This window comes from Plasmopara halstedii (assembly GCF_900000015.1).
Source record: "Plasmopara halstedii genome assembly, contig: Scaffold_262, whole genome shotgun sequence".
In the NCBI taxonomy this organism is placed as follows: domain Eukaryota; phylum Oomycota; class Peronosporomycetes; order Peronosporales; family Peronosporaceae; genus Plasmopara; species Plasmopara halstedii.
In genome coordinates, this window is record NW_020187183.1 from 820,095 (window position 1) to 835,525 (window position 15,431).

The 15,431-nt window shown below is 43.1% G+C and overlaps 6 protein-coding genes across 6 annotated transcripts; 2 read left to right on the forward strand and 4 right to left on the reverse strand.

The window, feature by feature from the left end:
• Positions 1 to 3,455: 3,455 nt before the first annotated feature.
• PHALS_04608 (uncharacterized protein) lies at positions 3,456 to 4,193 on the forward strand (the record flags this gene model as incomplete). Its single annotated transcript, XM_024722453.1, has 1 exon — positions 3,456 to 4,193. One exon carries the CDS (start codon positions 3,456 to 3,458, stop codon positions 4,191 to 4,193), a length of 738 nt encoding a protein of 245 aa, XP_024573528.1.
• Positions 4,194 to 5,446: 1,253 nt separating this feature from the next.
• On the reverse strand, positions 5,447 to 9,775 carry PHALS_04609 (duf1765 domain containing protein; the record flags this gene model as incomplete). The annotated part of the gene is made up of 4 exons (XM_024722454.1): positions 5,447 to 5,561; positions 5,627 to 8,478; positions 8,542 to 8,634; positions 8,708 to 9,775. The coding sequence occupies 4 exons, from the start codon at positions 9,773 to 9,775 to the stop codon at positions 5,447 to 5,449; spliced, it is 4,128 nt and encodes a 1,375-aa protein (XP_024573529.1).
• A 1,049-nt stretch (positions 9,776 to 10,824) lies between these two features.
• Positions 10,825 to 11,907, reverse strand: PHALS_15039 (uncharacterized protein). Its single transcript, XM_036407324.1, has one exon. It carries the CDS (start codon positions 11,251 to 11,253, stop codon positions 11,044 to 11,046), a length of 210 nt encoding a protein of 69 aa, XP_036263035.1. The 5' UTR covers positions 11,254 to 11,907; the 3' UTR covers positions 10,825 to 11,043.
• On the reverse strand, positions 11,906 to 12,441 carry PHALS_04610 (uncharacterized protein; the record flags this gene model as incomplete). The annotated part of the gene is made up of 4 exons (XM_024722456.1): positions 11,906 to 12,162; positions 12,239 to 12,274; positions 12,345 to 12,351; positions 12,415 to 12,441. The coding sequence occupies 4 exons, from the start codon at positions 12,439 to 12,441 to the stop codon at positions 11,906 to 11,908; spliced, it is 327 nt and encodes a 108-aa protein (XP_024573531.1).
• Positions 12,442 to 12,487: 46 nt separating this feature from the next.
• On the reverse strand, positions 12,488 to 13,534 carry PHALS_04611 (uncharacterized protein; the record flags this gene model as incomplete). Its single annotated transcript, XM_024722457.1, has 3 exons — positions 12,488 to 13,322; positions 13,397 to 13,417; positions 13,518 to 13,534. 3 exons carry the CDS (start codon positions 13,532 to 13,534, stop codon positions 12,488 to 12,490), a joined length of 873 nt encoding a protein of 290 aa, XP_024573532.1.
• A 1,571-nt stretch (positions 13,535 to 15,105) lies between these two features.
• Positions 15,106 to 15,372, forward strand: PHALS_04612 (uncharacterized protein; the record flags this gene model as incomplete). Its single annotated transcript, XM_024722458.1, has 2 exons — positions 15,106 to 15,156; positions 15,223 to 15,372. 2 exons carry the CDS (start codon positions 15,106 to 15,108, stop codon positions 15,370 to 15,372), a joined length of 201 nt encoding a protein of 66 aa, XP_024573533.1.
• Between the last annotated feature and the right edge of the window lie 59 nt (positions 15,373 to 15,431).

A 15,431-nucleotide genomic window follows, 5' to 3' on the forward strand; every position in this document is an offset into this window, starting at 1 on the left:
TCACCAGGTAGGGGAATGCGTCATTATAATGATTTGTTTCCCGACACCATTGCGTCACACTGCCGTGGTCGGGAGTAGTGTGAGTTGATGATACTTACTTCGTGATGTGCGCGAAGCGGGTCTATTGGAGAAAAATAAATCCTATACTCGGTACCGTTTTATCGTATAAACATGCTAATGGCAACTGGCGAATTGTGCTTGGTCATAACAAGCTAGATGCAGCCACAATCTCGGCACAAACGGCCATCTCAGAAAGATTGTGTTGTAGAACGGCATGGTCAGCTGCATGTGTTCAGTGTTCACAGCCTAAAACTGCAAGTGCTCTCATTGCCGGTCGTTTTATCGATGGATGATTGGCTAGTTATAACACAGGGAGTGTCCATGCACCTGCGTCGATGAATCATCTGATAACACAACTATTCAGGTTTAATGTGGCCAGATACAGCCTCATCATAACGATGTATTCGCCGACAATTGTACGGCACAAAGCCGATATTAAGGGCAACATAAAATAATTGCGAGCGGTGCTCGAGGTAATGGGCATGAATAGCTGGAGTCAAAAAACTTAAGTGTGTCTTTGGCGCAGACGGAATCCCCTTCATGGGTTGCTTTGTTCGGAAGCATTACCTGCAATCAAGTCCCTCAAAGATGAAGACCGGTGGCTTTTAATGAAAAGGCATTTAGGTAGTTGCTCGGCCCGGTCAACAACTTGCACAAATACAGTAAAACTGCAGTCATGGCATAACGCTTCACCGATTTTCTTAAACATATGTTGGGCATGAAAATGTTTTGGGATGCGGTAGAATCGGCGACCGGTAAGTTTGCCGATTAAAGCTCATATGTGCCCAGATTTTGGCACTTCCTAATACAGATCGGTCATTATACATCGTCTGTGACGCTATGGATTTCGCCCCAGGTTGTGTTTTGCTCCAAGAAGATGCTTATGGGGTGTCAACGCGTGATCGCGTTTGAGTCTTGCCAGCTGGAAGCTGCTGGGAAGAACTACTTTGTTCATAACAAGCAACTGATTGTGATGTATTTTCACTCGTCAAGTAGCACTCATATTAGTTATACGCCGTTGTATCTCAACCCAGATCATGCATCGTTGCGGACAGTGGCGTTGCCGCCTCATTTGTCACAAAAGATGACAGCAAAAAATTTCTTTGCCGAGTACATCTTTGAGGGTGGGTGCAAGCCGGTTCGGCATATTCTGATGGACAATGCGCTATAGCGCCGCCCCAACTATGATTTACTGCATGTCGCTATGGTGACTCGCCAATTGATACGGCAATACGGTCAGTGTATGGTCAGACGCAACATTTGTGGCGCTGCTGAAACCTTATGAAAAGAAGGAGCTTGAGAAATCGATGTCGATTAATCAAAGGGCGCTGTCCGTAAATATGTATCGCGATCGGGCTCTTTGTATCATATTACTGACCCACATGACACTCAGCGTGTAGTGGACCCTCATGCTACGAGCCTCAAAACATAATATAGTGCAAGCATATGATTGGTCACCACAAAAGAAAATGGTTGTACTGCTCGGTTAACAATCAGTATACGGTGGTCCAACATATCTAATGGGATAAGCACGGCAAAGGAGTGAAATGTGCCGTCGAGTTAAGCCCTCATTGCGTGTGGCGGTGCAATTGGTGAGCCTGTCGGTACCAGCAGAGTGCTATTATTCCATTTGTATGGACCTACTTCGGTCTTTCAGTAGCCGCATCAGGCAATAGTGACATTATGGTTTTTGTAGATCGTCTGGGCACGATGGCTCATCCTGCTTCAATAAACGATGGTGTGGACGACGAAGATAAAGCCAAACTGTTTCATAACAGAGTGTTATATGGCTTGTAGGTGGATATCATATCGAATGGAGGTTCACGCTTCGCGGAAACATTTTAATGAACATCATAAACGGTGTCCGGCACCAGACTGATTTTGTTGACAGCCAACCAACAGCAAATACATGGTTAGATAAAACTCCCTCGAGACACGTTGTGGAGTAACTGATCGGAGCACTTGCACGGAAGAATTGTGATGGTGGAGTAAGCTGCTTCCACTTATCGAGTCCGCATAAAAACGCGGTCATATCGTCACAAGCTTTACTCCATGTTACATTAATGATTCAATGAACCTCCGAGTGCCTTTGACACCACCACAAAGTGACTCCGAACTTAGTGAGCAAGACCGTCGGTCAAAATGAAGTCGCTAATATAGATTGGTACACTTTGTAACAAAATAAGTGGGTTTATCTCAATGAGTTTGAGCAGCATATACAGGGAGTGTAAGTTCTGTGGCTGAGAGCCAGGGCAAACAGAAGGAATACTTCGATATCCGAGGCAAGCAGTACATGCACGAACATGTTGTGGGGAGAAGATTTATTGCATAGTATTACCTACCTGAATATGCGGTGTCTGTAGTCTTAGAGACTAAGTTGTGACCGCCTACATCGATCCGTATACGATCGTAGTGAAAAGGATATGAGATTTCAAAGCCCAACAAGAATACAAACGCATCCGGTATTCTATATAGGCTTATTAGTGGCATACCCTAAACTCTCTCTTACGATCTAGTCGAACATGACAAGGTCTGATACAGGCAAAGTGATCCTTTCCCCCTTTTTCAGTTGGCAGACTACTCTATTCAATGCAGTGAAGCAATTCCTTACCGCTCTAAAGCCAGGCATTTCAATAATTAATCTCACAGAAAATTCCAAAATATGTGTCATGCCAATTAGAATGTTGACATGCCGCTATATCCGAGAGATTTCAAGAGAGTCGGCCACAGGAGGGTTGAACTTTGCCAGCGCTACTCGATCAGCCGACTTTTACGCGGAACGTTTGGAAAACTTGTTGTGAAACCTATAAGTTGTAGCTGTTTTCAGTATTCAGTAACTACACAGATTTTTATGACATTGGAAGCAGCATCAATGTGATCCTTTTATTTTGAAAGCAACCAGTAACTAAACGATTCATCGCGTATTAATTTTTAGTGTTAAATACATTTTGTATTAAGTCATAGTTAATTGTCAAATAAATGTCAAAGACATTCTAATTCTCGAGCATTAATTTACTAATATAATCTTGCAAAAACAAGCGAAATTAAAATATAAATTATTCCACTAAATAAATTGCTCACAAAATGATTCGAAATTCTCATTCTAAAACACCGACAAATGCACATGTCCAATGTATTATTACTTAATCGAGCTTTACTCAATTAGTACTAAATTTGGCTCACAACGAGATCGAGAATATATTCAAGCTCACAAAGTCTGTACTGAACAATCGTTGGTGAGACACGACATACATATATCGTTATAAACAGCACACATTCGAGAAGCTTGTTATGATGAAGATATACGAGTGGAAATTATTGCGACGTCTTCAATTCAAAATTTACCAGCTACTACACACGTCAACAAAAAAAGCGACACTCAATAACCATCAGTCATGTTTAGCACGTGGGATCTCGTCCGACCACGCTTCTGGTACCCCATGTCGTCGTTGGAGCAGTCTATGATGGACCTCGAGCACTTGAGCGAACTCATGAGCCGCTCAAGTTTTCCATTTGATCGAAGCAACGAAATGTTGGCGGCGCCCAGCAATCTCGATGACGACGAATTTTTCAAGGACTTACCCGTTTTGGGGCGTGAACAGCAACCCGCAACGCAACACCGTGAAAGTTCAGCGCATCTGACGGAAAGTGTATCCAAGACAAAGGATCAAGTATCAAAAGATCGTGACAACGACCCGAACAAGCCAAACAAAAAGACTAGCACTGACAAGCACCAGGCCGTTGCCATTAACGACGATCAGTCCCGCCGTGCCTTTTCATCATATACATTTAGTAACTCATCCATCGTAGATGACAAAGGCCGGCGCGTGATGAGCACTCGACGCCGCTATGAAGATTCGACCGGACGTCTAAAAGCTGTACACGAGCGTCAAATTGAGGGCAAAAAAATGCGCTCGACGTGGAGCCGCATGGGTCCCGAAGACGAGGGAAAACACGAGGCCACATGCCCAGGCGGAACCCCGGACGAGTTTGAGGCAATGTGGCAAAAGACACCGTTTGGTGATGCTCAAAAGAAAACTATCAAGCAGGAGCAACAGAAGCAGCTGGAACCAGAGAAGCATAGTTTGAAACCAAATTCGAAAGCTAAAGAGAAGGCTACGTGTAAGTTGTAATTCCTCATCGCTGGCTAGATTGAAGTCTCTTGGCTTCATGCACATCTGTTTAACATTCTTATTAAGAAAGAAAATTGTTTTATTTATCTTTACTGGAAGTTGGTTTGAGATTTCTCTTTCAAACATTTTATTGTGTAGTTTGAAACTAACCCTGTATTAGTTTGAATTATCAAATATTGATGTGAAAAATTAAGGTGTAATGCTACGTGTAAATGTTGATAGAAAGACATGATGAACGAACGACTTAGTGCATTTACGGTTGCTGTCGCGTAAAGTCATCTAACAACTACAAGGTCAGATACCAGCGCAATTGATAACACAGTTGTCGTAAATAGCAAAATAATCAATAAAGTGGCGATAAAGGTCGATCGAAGCAACTCGACAAAATTGTGTTCTTTCATATCAATATTTAGATCCGCAGAATAGTATCAGCTTCTCATCGGTTTCGGAACGCAAAAAACCACCCAGCTCTCGGTGAATTCGTTCGTTGTCAAGAACGATGATGGACGAATTGCTAGAAGTATATAATGAAACGTACAGCAGAACTGATTGTCGCTGTCGGCAACGATTACTGCTAGTTTTAACGGTTTTGCTCGAATCGTTGTCACGATCCTTCGAAGCTTCATATTCGTCTTGGAGACACTAAACATTTTGAAAAATTCATCGTCACCAAGATCGATCAAACGCTAAGCAGAAATGACTCATGAAAGCTCGATGTCCATCATAGAATACCAAAAATGTGGTCTCACGTGCTAAATACTTCCTTGACGTACAGTTTTGATTTCGTGTTGTAGCTGGTATATTCTGATTTCATGATGTCGTAATGATTGTCGCTCGTACGACTTCCACATGTACGCAATATAATGATTCTCGAAAGTCTCTTCCTTGCAACGGTAATGTAGGCAATGCATAATGATTCGTGCAATGAATTGATTTGTTACTAACCAAAAAAAAAAAGCGGTGAGATGTGCAAGATCAGTCAATAATATTCTCCGTTTCATTAGTTTCGTCACTTATAGTTATAATTACAGGCACAGATATCTCGTAATGTTGACACAATCGCCAATCGGGTCTAGGATTTGGATACTTAGCATGCTTGACTAAATTATGGACGTTAAAAATAATAGCTGAGAAAGAAATTCAACATGATGGCTAAAGGCTTCAAAATGCAGCGTACGTTACCAATACTTTGAGCATTTATCTTTTTCTTATCACGTTTTGGTTGATCGTTTTTGCGTTTTAAATAGCCACGATTAGTCATCATCAGCATAGAGTGACGACTTAGACAACAGCACTGGCATGTGGAATGGCTGGCCAGCAGCAATTTTGCTTTCAATCTCCATTGCAGTCACACGAAGGTTGAGCCATCTGTAAGACATTAAATACATTAAGCATACGCTCACTTATCGACAGCAAAAGATGCAGTGACTCACTCTTTCACGGCCAGCACAGAATACGGCAAAAGGTTCTCTGGTACTTCTTCAGCTGTCGAATGCTTGCCAGCAAGTGACTGTAGCTGATCCGACACTTCGGCAAGATCCACTTGTGATAACGTTTCATTGTCCTTACGCGTGGCGGTCTCGGCCGTTGCATTCTGGGTCAGCACTTCTATCCACTCGCGCTGCTCCTCAAACGTCGGAGCGCACAAAACTAGTTTCTGATAGCCGCTATCGACAGAAAAGCAATTAAACAGCACAACGCGTCCTCCCTGAGAGTGATCTAATTGATTCGACAATTCGGTGACTACGCTGCCAATAATGTTGATTTCACGCTTGATGGGGCCATACTCAGTGTCAGCGTATCCAAGCTTATTATTCTGCAGCGAGAAAAATTTGTGTTTCCAAGTGGTTTTGTAGATAAATCCTTGCTTTAACAGCATGCCCTTTTTCTTCCAAGTCGCCTCGGCTGTCTGCTTTCGAAGAATATTGCCGTTTAGGCCCTGATAGTCAATGTATTTCTTCGCTGCAACGTAGATTGACTCGAGGAGCCGATTAAACTTCATTTGGATATGAGTGTCCATCTTAGGCTGCAGCGGTGCATGCTTTACGTATTCATCCGATATACTCCGTAATTTAGAAGGCAAACTATCTGCACTTTTATAATCCGAAGTCGGCGTGTTTTGGCCACTGCCAATGGGCCGGCTACTGGGTGACGATATAGTTAAGGACAGCACCGAGCCCGAATTTCGAGGCGACGGCGACGGAGAAGTCCGAGGGGATAAGCGCGGTGATGATGAACTCAATCGTTTATGTACCGAGTCCATCAAGTTGCTCGAGCTGTGCGATCGAGAGCGTCGTCCACTTTCAACAGGCTCCTCAGTTCCAAGAGACATGTTAAAATCAGCCGCCACCGCATCAATCTGGCGGCGGCTATGTGGTGGTGTATTCACAAAAGAAGCTCCCTTTTGAGTCCATCCGTGCGGCTTCATGGCACGAAGCGCTATCAGCGTCTGAAAAAAGCTACGAACTTCACTATGCCAGTGTAGGAATAGGCGAATGAAAGATCGCAGCAATTCAAATCGCAATTTATCCGCATGTCGCTCTGGAAAACAATCCCAACAATTGTACAGAAATTCTAAAGTAGTCAATACAACTTGTGTGTGCTCTGAATCCAGCAGAATGCGCAGCGCCGCACACAAAAAGCGAAAGTCAAATGAAGGAGGCAGCAACGACACTTCATCACCTGCTGGAATCGAGTACTGATCATCTTGATGGAAGTTCCAGCGATCGTTGTTCTCCAGATGCGACAATCGATACGAGCTTAGACGAACGCGCCAGCTTCGAATCATGTACATCCAAACACCAAGAAGTTCGACGGCACCAATTACCGCAGTGACATCGTGTACACTGGTACTACTCAAAAGGAACTTGGTCATGGGGTTGATCAAGCTTGGATTAGAAAGCATTGTGCATGATAATTTGTACAGCGCTGGAGGAAGCCAGCCAGACTTTTGCGTTCTCAACTCTAAAAAGAAAACCATCAACACTTGAGTGTAGCCAGGCAGATGGATCCAACCGATCTTCTGGTTTAAAACAGCTAAAGTATCAAGCACATACCAAAGCCACTGATCCACAAGCAAAATGTTAAGAGTGTTCGCTTCACCGTTTATCCGACGAAAACGCGACTTCCATGCCTCAGAAGTGACTTCATACTTATCCTCGGCTTCTTCCTCTTGGTTACGCAAAGCTTTCTCACCATATTCATCGAAAATGGCTTTATGAAACCGCCGCCAGTCTAAATGGGCTTCTAATCCGTCCATCGCAAACAAGTCGGCGTCAGCATTCATCTTAAACTCAGCAGCGAGCTCAGGCACTGGTTCATTGTATGATTCGGACCACAACTGATAAAGCTCCACACCAAAACTCGGTAAACGAAAACAAAGCACTGACAACATTCTCGCTACAAAGAACATCAAATTATTGTTCATGACACCACGAACAGAGACCGTTTGGAGAACGCAGAACTTGCTTTCGACAAGCATCGCGCGCAATTTAAGGCCAAATTCTAAATCCTTTTTCGAGATTTTGTGCGTATGTTTTACACCAAACATAGTCGTCGCAACTGCCGAGTCAAAACCCAACAGTGGCAAATCACTGAGCTCCGCTCGCTTAACTAGGTAAAAAAGTAGTTCATAAAAGACATTGCGTAGCGTATAGTGTCGCACGCGAATGTTTTCTAGCAAAAACTGCCACAGTCTCAGCAAAATGTTTTTCGTTTCCTCTAGTGCTTCGGCTGACACATACACCCACGACAACATCGAGGCCTTATGCGAAACCTGTAACATCTTTAGAATCTTGGTCGCTTTCCGCACTTTACCTTCCTTGTCATCTTTCTGTCTATTGGCCATGAGTTCCAGCAGATCCTGCATTTTTTCCAACAGGCGCTGAGCTTCAACTGGTATCACTACTTTTGAGTTGCGAGGATTTTTTTTTGAGCCTGCAGGAACAACTCCTACGATCACAGAGCTCGACGAAGATATACCATGCTCACTATTGACACCACATCGCAGCTGTCGGACGTCAGGAATTCGCTTAAACAAAATCGTACCAAAAATCACCCCAACTTGGTGCCCTTTCAATGTTAAACTTTGCTCAAATTTACTTGTGACAAACTGGTCAGCGAATCCAAGGCCATTTAAGCCAAAAGTCGGATCAGCGTCAATTTTCTTTTTCATTCGCTCTTGGAGAGCATCCTCAAATATTTTCTCCAGCGACAGCCATGTTTGACCAAACAGATTTGTATTCTTGATTTCCTCATCAAACTGCACACGGATATTGGGAGTCGCCTGGAGGATGACAAGATCTCAATACGATGGACAACTGAAATTGACATTCTATAAGAAACGTACCAGTGTTTCATTTTCATACTTTTCTAGCAAGCTCAAAAATCCACCGTCTGGATCTGTTGACATTTGGCCGCGACCAACTAGGACTTGACGCACCTACAATCACAATGTAACCAGCAGATGAATATGCTCCAAGGATTCTATCTACCATATGTATTGTTCAGCTTACCTCCAACGTCAGTGTCGCCGACATGAGTTCATCAAAAGTGCTGTACCGCGAAATAGGAGGGAGGTAGTCCGTGGAGGTTGTCCACTCGACAGCCATGGGATCCTGTGCCACAAGAGCATCGTCACCTTCATCCTCAGTTTTTGATTCACTTTTCGGCTGGCTGTTTGGTCTGGATACACGCGACGATAGTACTGCAAGCCTTGCAAGCGACTGAAAGCTCACTTCATGAATATCTCCAATGTCTCGTTTAATAGCATGCTTCAGCTTGTTGCCCATGTAAAACTTCTCGTCCGTCCCAATCGTGCACTTGTAGCTGACGCCAAACTTTTTCAGTGGAAGCGATGCATCTTCTTGAAAATCGTGTCCTTCAGGCCGATCCAGTTCATTCGCAATAGCCGGCATCATTACACCCACATCACTGACAATAATATTCCACTCATTGCATTGCTCCATGTAGCAATTAAACACCACGCGTCCATTATCACATCCAACTAAATGATGATCATGGTGCACAGGTCCGGTTGCAATACTCCACAAATCCACTTTAGCCTCTCCAATCAGATATTTTGCGTTAAATTTTCGGGTAGAATATACTTTGACCAGCAAACTTCGCTTTGGAAGCTCAACCAGTGGCGCTTTGTATTCAAAGGCAATCAAAACACCTTTATAATTTGGGTTTAAATCCGCCTTGATCACTGGCGTAACGTAAGGAGCAGTCTCTTTGGGGTTATCCCAGTGAAACTCGACATAGGGATCGCTTTTACCACTAAATCGTCGTCCTTGGAGGTTGCGGCATTGAATTCCAGATATACGAACGCGAAACACACAATCCTCTTCAGATTTATTTTCTATAGGGTCAAAAAGTTGTTTCAAAAATCGAGGACTTCGTCGAGAGCCGTCATGATAGCCTGAATACACTTCTCCAAACTCGCGCGTGGCCTGCGAGAGCTGATTCAAATCCTCCAGACTGCGAATTGAGAGGTTGTTCATCGCATCTACCGAGATTCGACGCGGTGGGCCGCTATAGCTCGACCGCTGAGTGGGACGAGCGCCCAAATGCGCGCTCATGAAATAACAAGTGTGGTGGTTCTTGACTCGTGGCTATATATTAGTTACAAGCGGCAAAAATAGCAGAGAAAAGGGACATTAGTATGTGCATAAGAATCAGTATCGCCGACAGCCGGTCGGTTAGAGAGCAATTAGGGCCTTAAGGGGCGCAGTTACCTGTTACAGCGCGCGTGGTCGTCACACGCTAAACTGACTGCCCGTTGAGCTTCGGATTTTTCCCCTTCTGATGATAAATTGCATTGCATATGCCAATGATGAGGTTTATGGGGTGTTCAACATAGATTGACAGTGAATGTTGAAGTTGGGAGGTAAAGAATTTAAAGCATGAAATAGGCCTAAAATTTAAATGAAAAGCACTCATTTGCTGTAATTGCGCTGAGAACTGCATTTCGAACACACATGAAAGGTTTATATGTTTGGCTAAGCAGAAAAACTGGATAGCCATGAAAAGCTGCGAGTCTCTGTGGTCTGAAGATATTCTTTCATTTAGCGCTGTTTCTATAAGCACTCCGCCAATTCTTTGACTTTTTAAGCATCAAGCCTTGCTGTCTTGTTGCAGCGTGCTAAGCAACATATAATCTAGGGTGCATAAAACAGTTTACCGCACAAGACCTTCATGGCATCAGCAGCAGAGGCCGCATTCGTTAGGACGACCATCGAGCCATATGTAATTCTTAGCGTTGTGGGTGCACTAGTTATGTGCAGTCAAAAAGAAACTCTCAGTTTTGTAAGTTTCTCTAAGAAATTTACCCTACGGGTGAAGAGGGCGTATTAGGGTATGTGCACACTAAAATATTGTCCCCAGGACTTAGCTTCGATATTAAATTACTATAGTATTTTTCTATAATAAAGTACCTGGTACGGACAGAAATTTGTAGAATCTCAATATATTTCAATCGTTTTCGTTGCGTTCGATATAAAAAACAGTTAAGAATTTAAGCTTAATATAAGTAATCGAGCTATCCCTTTCACATCGTGTACCGTATACCATACATGATGGCGAAAATGCTTAATAGCTTCTGTATTGAATCCATCCATCAAAACTCAGGTCTATCATCTCTCAAATCAGACCTCAGATGACGAAATTCATGTGATCATAAATTTGGAGACCCAGTAATACGTTTTTAATAAAAAAACTCTTCTTCATCATATTTGCAGGGGCTGTCGACTATTTTCGTAAGCGGTACATTCACATAAATCTACTTAAATTATATGGTTATTGTGCTGCAGGCAAATATCAGAAACGCGATTTCAGCGAGGCCGTCTGGTCAGTGTTGCGGCGGCAATTTCGACGGGTCAGAGCTGCTGGGGTTAGTATGCTGGTGTGCAGAGACTTCAAAATCGCTGTCCCCAATCCGTCGCACATGCGGCGAAGTGCTAGACACCGGGTTCCTTGTACCTGAACTTACTAAGGCTTGCTTGCTTCTGAGAGAACGATCATTATATTCGACATTCGTCTTGATGTGGTTCAAGAACATGATGCGCCAGTCAAGATTGCTCACTGGCTATCGCGTGATTGTCGATGTAAGTCCAGTTATACAGTCGTAGGTCATAAGAAGCCGAGATTGTTTATTCTATATGCTCGCGCAACTACGTCAAAGAGCGAAGATCCGTGAGGTTGTTGTGGCTGGCCACATTAGCGATGATATCCAGACGCACCCACTCATGTGTGGCTTAATGATTGCCATCCATCGTTAATAACTAAGGAGCGAGCTGACGGTCAACCGAGCAAGAATCTCGTTACCGAGACGTTAAATCATCCGTTTAGAAGCAACGCAATTGCCACAACTGGACATGGCAGAGCGCGTAGCAGTTCGACGAGTCAGTGGAGTGATGCACCCTGATAGCGATAGCCGGCCGACACTGTGTCGGCGTCTTTTCTGGTGTCCGACACCATTTAAACACAATTCTATCGACGGCACGCCTCAGATTTCGCCCATTCTTCATTTTCCACAATCGTAAGTGAGGTCCACTGCGACACCTACGCGAGTTTAATGAGCTCATAAACGCGTATACGGCGGATGGTGATCCAAGAACAGGCGATGAACAGTCACTGTTGACGAAGGAGAGTGCTTCAGACGGTTCGTAGAATGAGTCACTTACACCCAGCTAGCGTTCCCAGCCAAACTATTAACGCGTCCAGCCCCAAAGTCGGGAGGTCTCTAAATCTCTCTCATCAACTGAACGATTATAGCAGACAAGCATTTTAAAAATAAATTTATAACAGCAATTGTGGCGGGTCGAAAACCAAAACGGTGTCTGTACTAGTCGGTGCTTTTTCATTAAAGGTAAGCCGTTGTTGACGGCAAGCATCATTTTGCTGCCTACTTTGACTGCTATTATTGATCCTAGTTCGTAGTTTTTCTGTAATAATATCGTGACGTGGTCTTGCATCATTACAACATCGGACAAATCGATAAAATCAAGCAATTGCTTTCAGCATTAGCATGTTATGAATCTTACATGTATTGTTGTTTTCCCTAAAACTCATGTCCCAATCTAAAAACTTCAGAAACAACGACTTGCTTAAGCACCATTCTTCTGTTCAGCTATTCAGACATCATCGCACATTTAGGCTATGCAAAGACATGAGTCAGCTCTTGATCAATGATTGATTAACATTCAACATATAGTCGTACCCTCATGTAGCTTTCACTCATCTCCATCGCCACACTTTATAAAAGGCTACCGACTTCAACACCGTGACCAGCGTTAGTGCGACTTGTGAGCTGGCTCAGCGATTGAGATTTGATTGCGATTAATTTTGGCCTGCTTGATTTCTTTGGCAAATGAGATAAATCGCTGCATCGTATCTGATAGAAGAATGCTAGGTATGTCGAAAGGTTGCCCGATTTCGCTAGTAAATGCAGTCACCCAATCACCTAGCAGCTTAGTTTCTTCGTCATTTTGTGATCTCATATATTGTTCGGCATCAGCTGCCGATTTGCCAGTGAGAAGAGAGAATTGGGCGTCCCAGTTCTTCTTATTATACTGCGTGATCAGTTGGTCGATCTCCTTATTATACTGTGTGATCAGTTGGTCGACTTGATTTAGGCTTAGCATATGCCGCAATTCCATCAACACCAAAGTGGCCTCGTCTGGTCCAACTTCGTAGAGATGCTTCAAGAGTACCTCTCTCTTCGAAAATACGGTTCCAGAATTCAGTGCGCTAAACACATTTGATTTCACTTCCAACCAACGCAATTCTCGATTTATGAGATGGTTGATGCCAGAAGTGTCAGCAACTTTGTGAAACACGTGAACTTCATCCTTTAACCCCTTTAAATTTGTCTCATGGGTTTTAAGCGTTTTAAGCGTGTTGCTGTCGATCGAGAATGGAGTTGTGCGGATTTTCGTCGAGTCCTCTAACAACTGCAGCACCTTTAACCTGAGTTTGAAGAGAATGTTGTCGTCGAGTACTAGTTCTTCAGCTTTGAGGGGCTGTTTCAAGATAGGCCATGTTCTGGCCTCAGATTGAAAACTGTCTTGACTTGCTGATGATGACGGACTCTTTCTCAGATGCTCATTGTTTGAGGCTCCGAAGAAACTGATGGCATGACCGCAAATATGTTGCTCTCCAAAGATGCGAGGATAAATACCACCAATAACTCTGCGACAGACCGTTGACGTGGTCTGGTCTTGCTATTGAAAAACATGATGCGAAGAAGACACGTGAGCAGTGCGAAGAAAAACAAACAATGATTGTAAAAGCACACGTGGCTATCGTTTTAAGCAGACGCACCTTTTGTTATCATTCATTATTTTCCTTCGCAGCGTCTATTGTCTTCTGCACATCATAAATTTGATGGCAGAAAGGGATCTTGTGTACTACAGTACAGTAAAACCTGTCTAAATATTAAAATATTAAACATGTTGGGCCTGGGGGACAGTGTTTAATTTAGAGAGGATTTTGAATAAAGAAGGGTAGCATAGGTAAAAAGCCCAACATGGGTCCATATCTTTTGTTCAATTTAGAGAGGGTTTTTAATTAAACAGGTTTAATCTAGACAGGTTCTACTGTATGTATTAACATAATCATACTTACAGCTGCTGGCTTCTGATCTCCATAGCCATCCTTCAAGATTTATTTCCATGGACTCTTGAGATCTGCAGCCGCATAAACAGTGAGTTGGATTCACCTCGTTCATCAGGAGAGATATTACTGCTAACTTTTAACTGAATCTAGAATGTATTGGCTCTTACGTTAGAAAATGTAGATATTTACGCAGCACATACACATGTGCGGCGAGCTTTAACGACTTCATCTTAAATGTATCGCTGTTCCGCATTTTAATGTACGGCTTTCAAATCACGGATCCTTTTCTTAATCCTTCAATTGAACATGCCAATTAATCGGATTATGATCGGACATCAGATAGTCCGTGTACAGCAATTTCTGCACTACTGTCACAAGAATTACGACAGAAAAAATGCAAGTGAAAAAAAATCATTAACGCCTCATTTTAATTATAAGAATAGATTAATATGACAAAGGAATAGAGTGTTACTGGGGCATTCTAGAATTCCTGAACTCTGAGCAAAAGAGCCTACAAACGTGCATTGACAACTTGCTATTCACAGTTGTTTTGAAAGACAAGCGGCTAGGAGTAAATGCTAACAGAAGATACATGATGAAGAATGGTAAAAAAGACCAGGGATAGTGCGATCAGAAGACCCTGAGTGAACCCGATACTGAAATGAAGAGATAAGTATCCTGCATATCCTGGGACAAACAGGACAGCGACTAATTATGCTACTGGGTTGTAAACCGGATTTAACGCCGCTAATTCCTAGCAGACTTGACCCCATTCCCGCTATTTTTTGCCAAATTAAATAATTGGCGAGAAGTTCGAGATCGTAGCTTGCCAATAAAACCTGAGACGTTCCGTTCGGACAAGATTTTCGCACTAGTATGCTACAAACACGGCTAACCGGAGTCGGGCGTCATCCTTACATACAACAGTCTGAGTTTTTTTATGGGATTCCTTAATACTTTGATGCACAACCGAACCTTGATCTTTATGGATGCTAGGCTTGCACTCTTAAGATGTAGTGACTTTTGGAACGAATTGAAGTTAGTCAAAGGCATTTAAGTGGTTACGAAAGTCAAGATTAAGAAAGCTTGCAGTCTTTCCTCTATCGCGTGATATGCGATGACGAGAATTGCTCGTGTTTGTCGAAACTTCTCGTCACATTAATCTGGGGATGAATCTTCTTCATTTGAAGTGGCATCTTTAGCTTTATTTGCTTGGAAATTGTATGATGTACGAACCGTTTGTGTCATGCAGCCTTTAATAATCTCCAATACTAAAATTATACGTGCAATTTTTATGAAACAACCTGGTTACCAAGCTCAAGGACTTGCCTCCGTTGTTTTGAAAGTGCGCGAAAAAAGGTTGTATATAAGTATGCCCTATATGATCTGGTAATTAACCAGCTAAATCAAGGTAATTTTGCGCGAAAATGCAGTGAAAAAAATAAAAGAGCCCATTGAAGTAAGCATACGCCATACAATTGTAATATTCTCGCGCAGAGCAGTGATGCTCACTGTTGGCATGGTGGGTGTGCCACAAGATAGTGCCGACTCATCAGAATGAGCAACTGTAACGGGGTTACATGAGAGTGACCCGTCACTCTCCCAAGGGAGCTGTGGTGT

Excerpts from the sequence above, each read along its gene's own strand:
- PHALS_15039 (XM_036407324.1), bottom strand. The coding sequence starts at position 11,253 with ATGTTCTTGAACCACATCAAGACGAATGTCGAATATAATGATCGTTCT.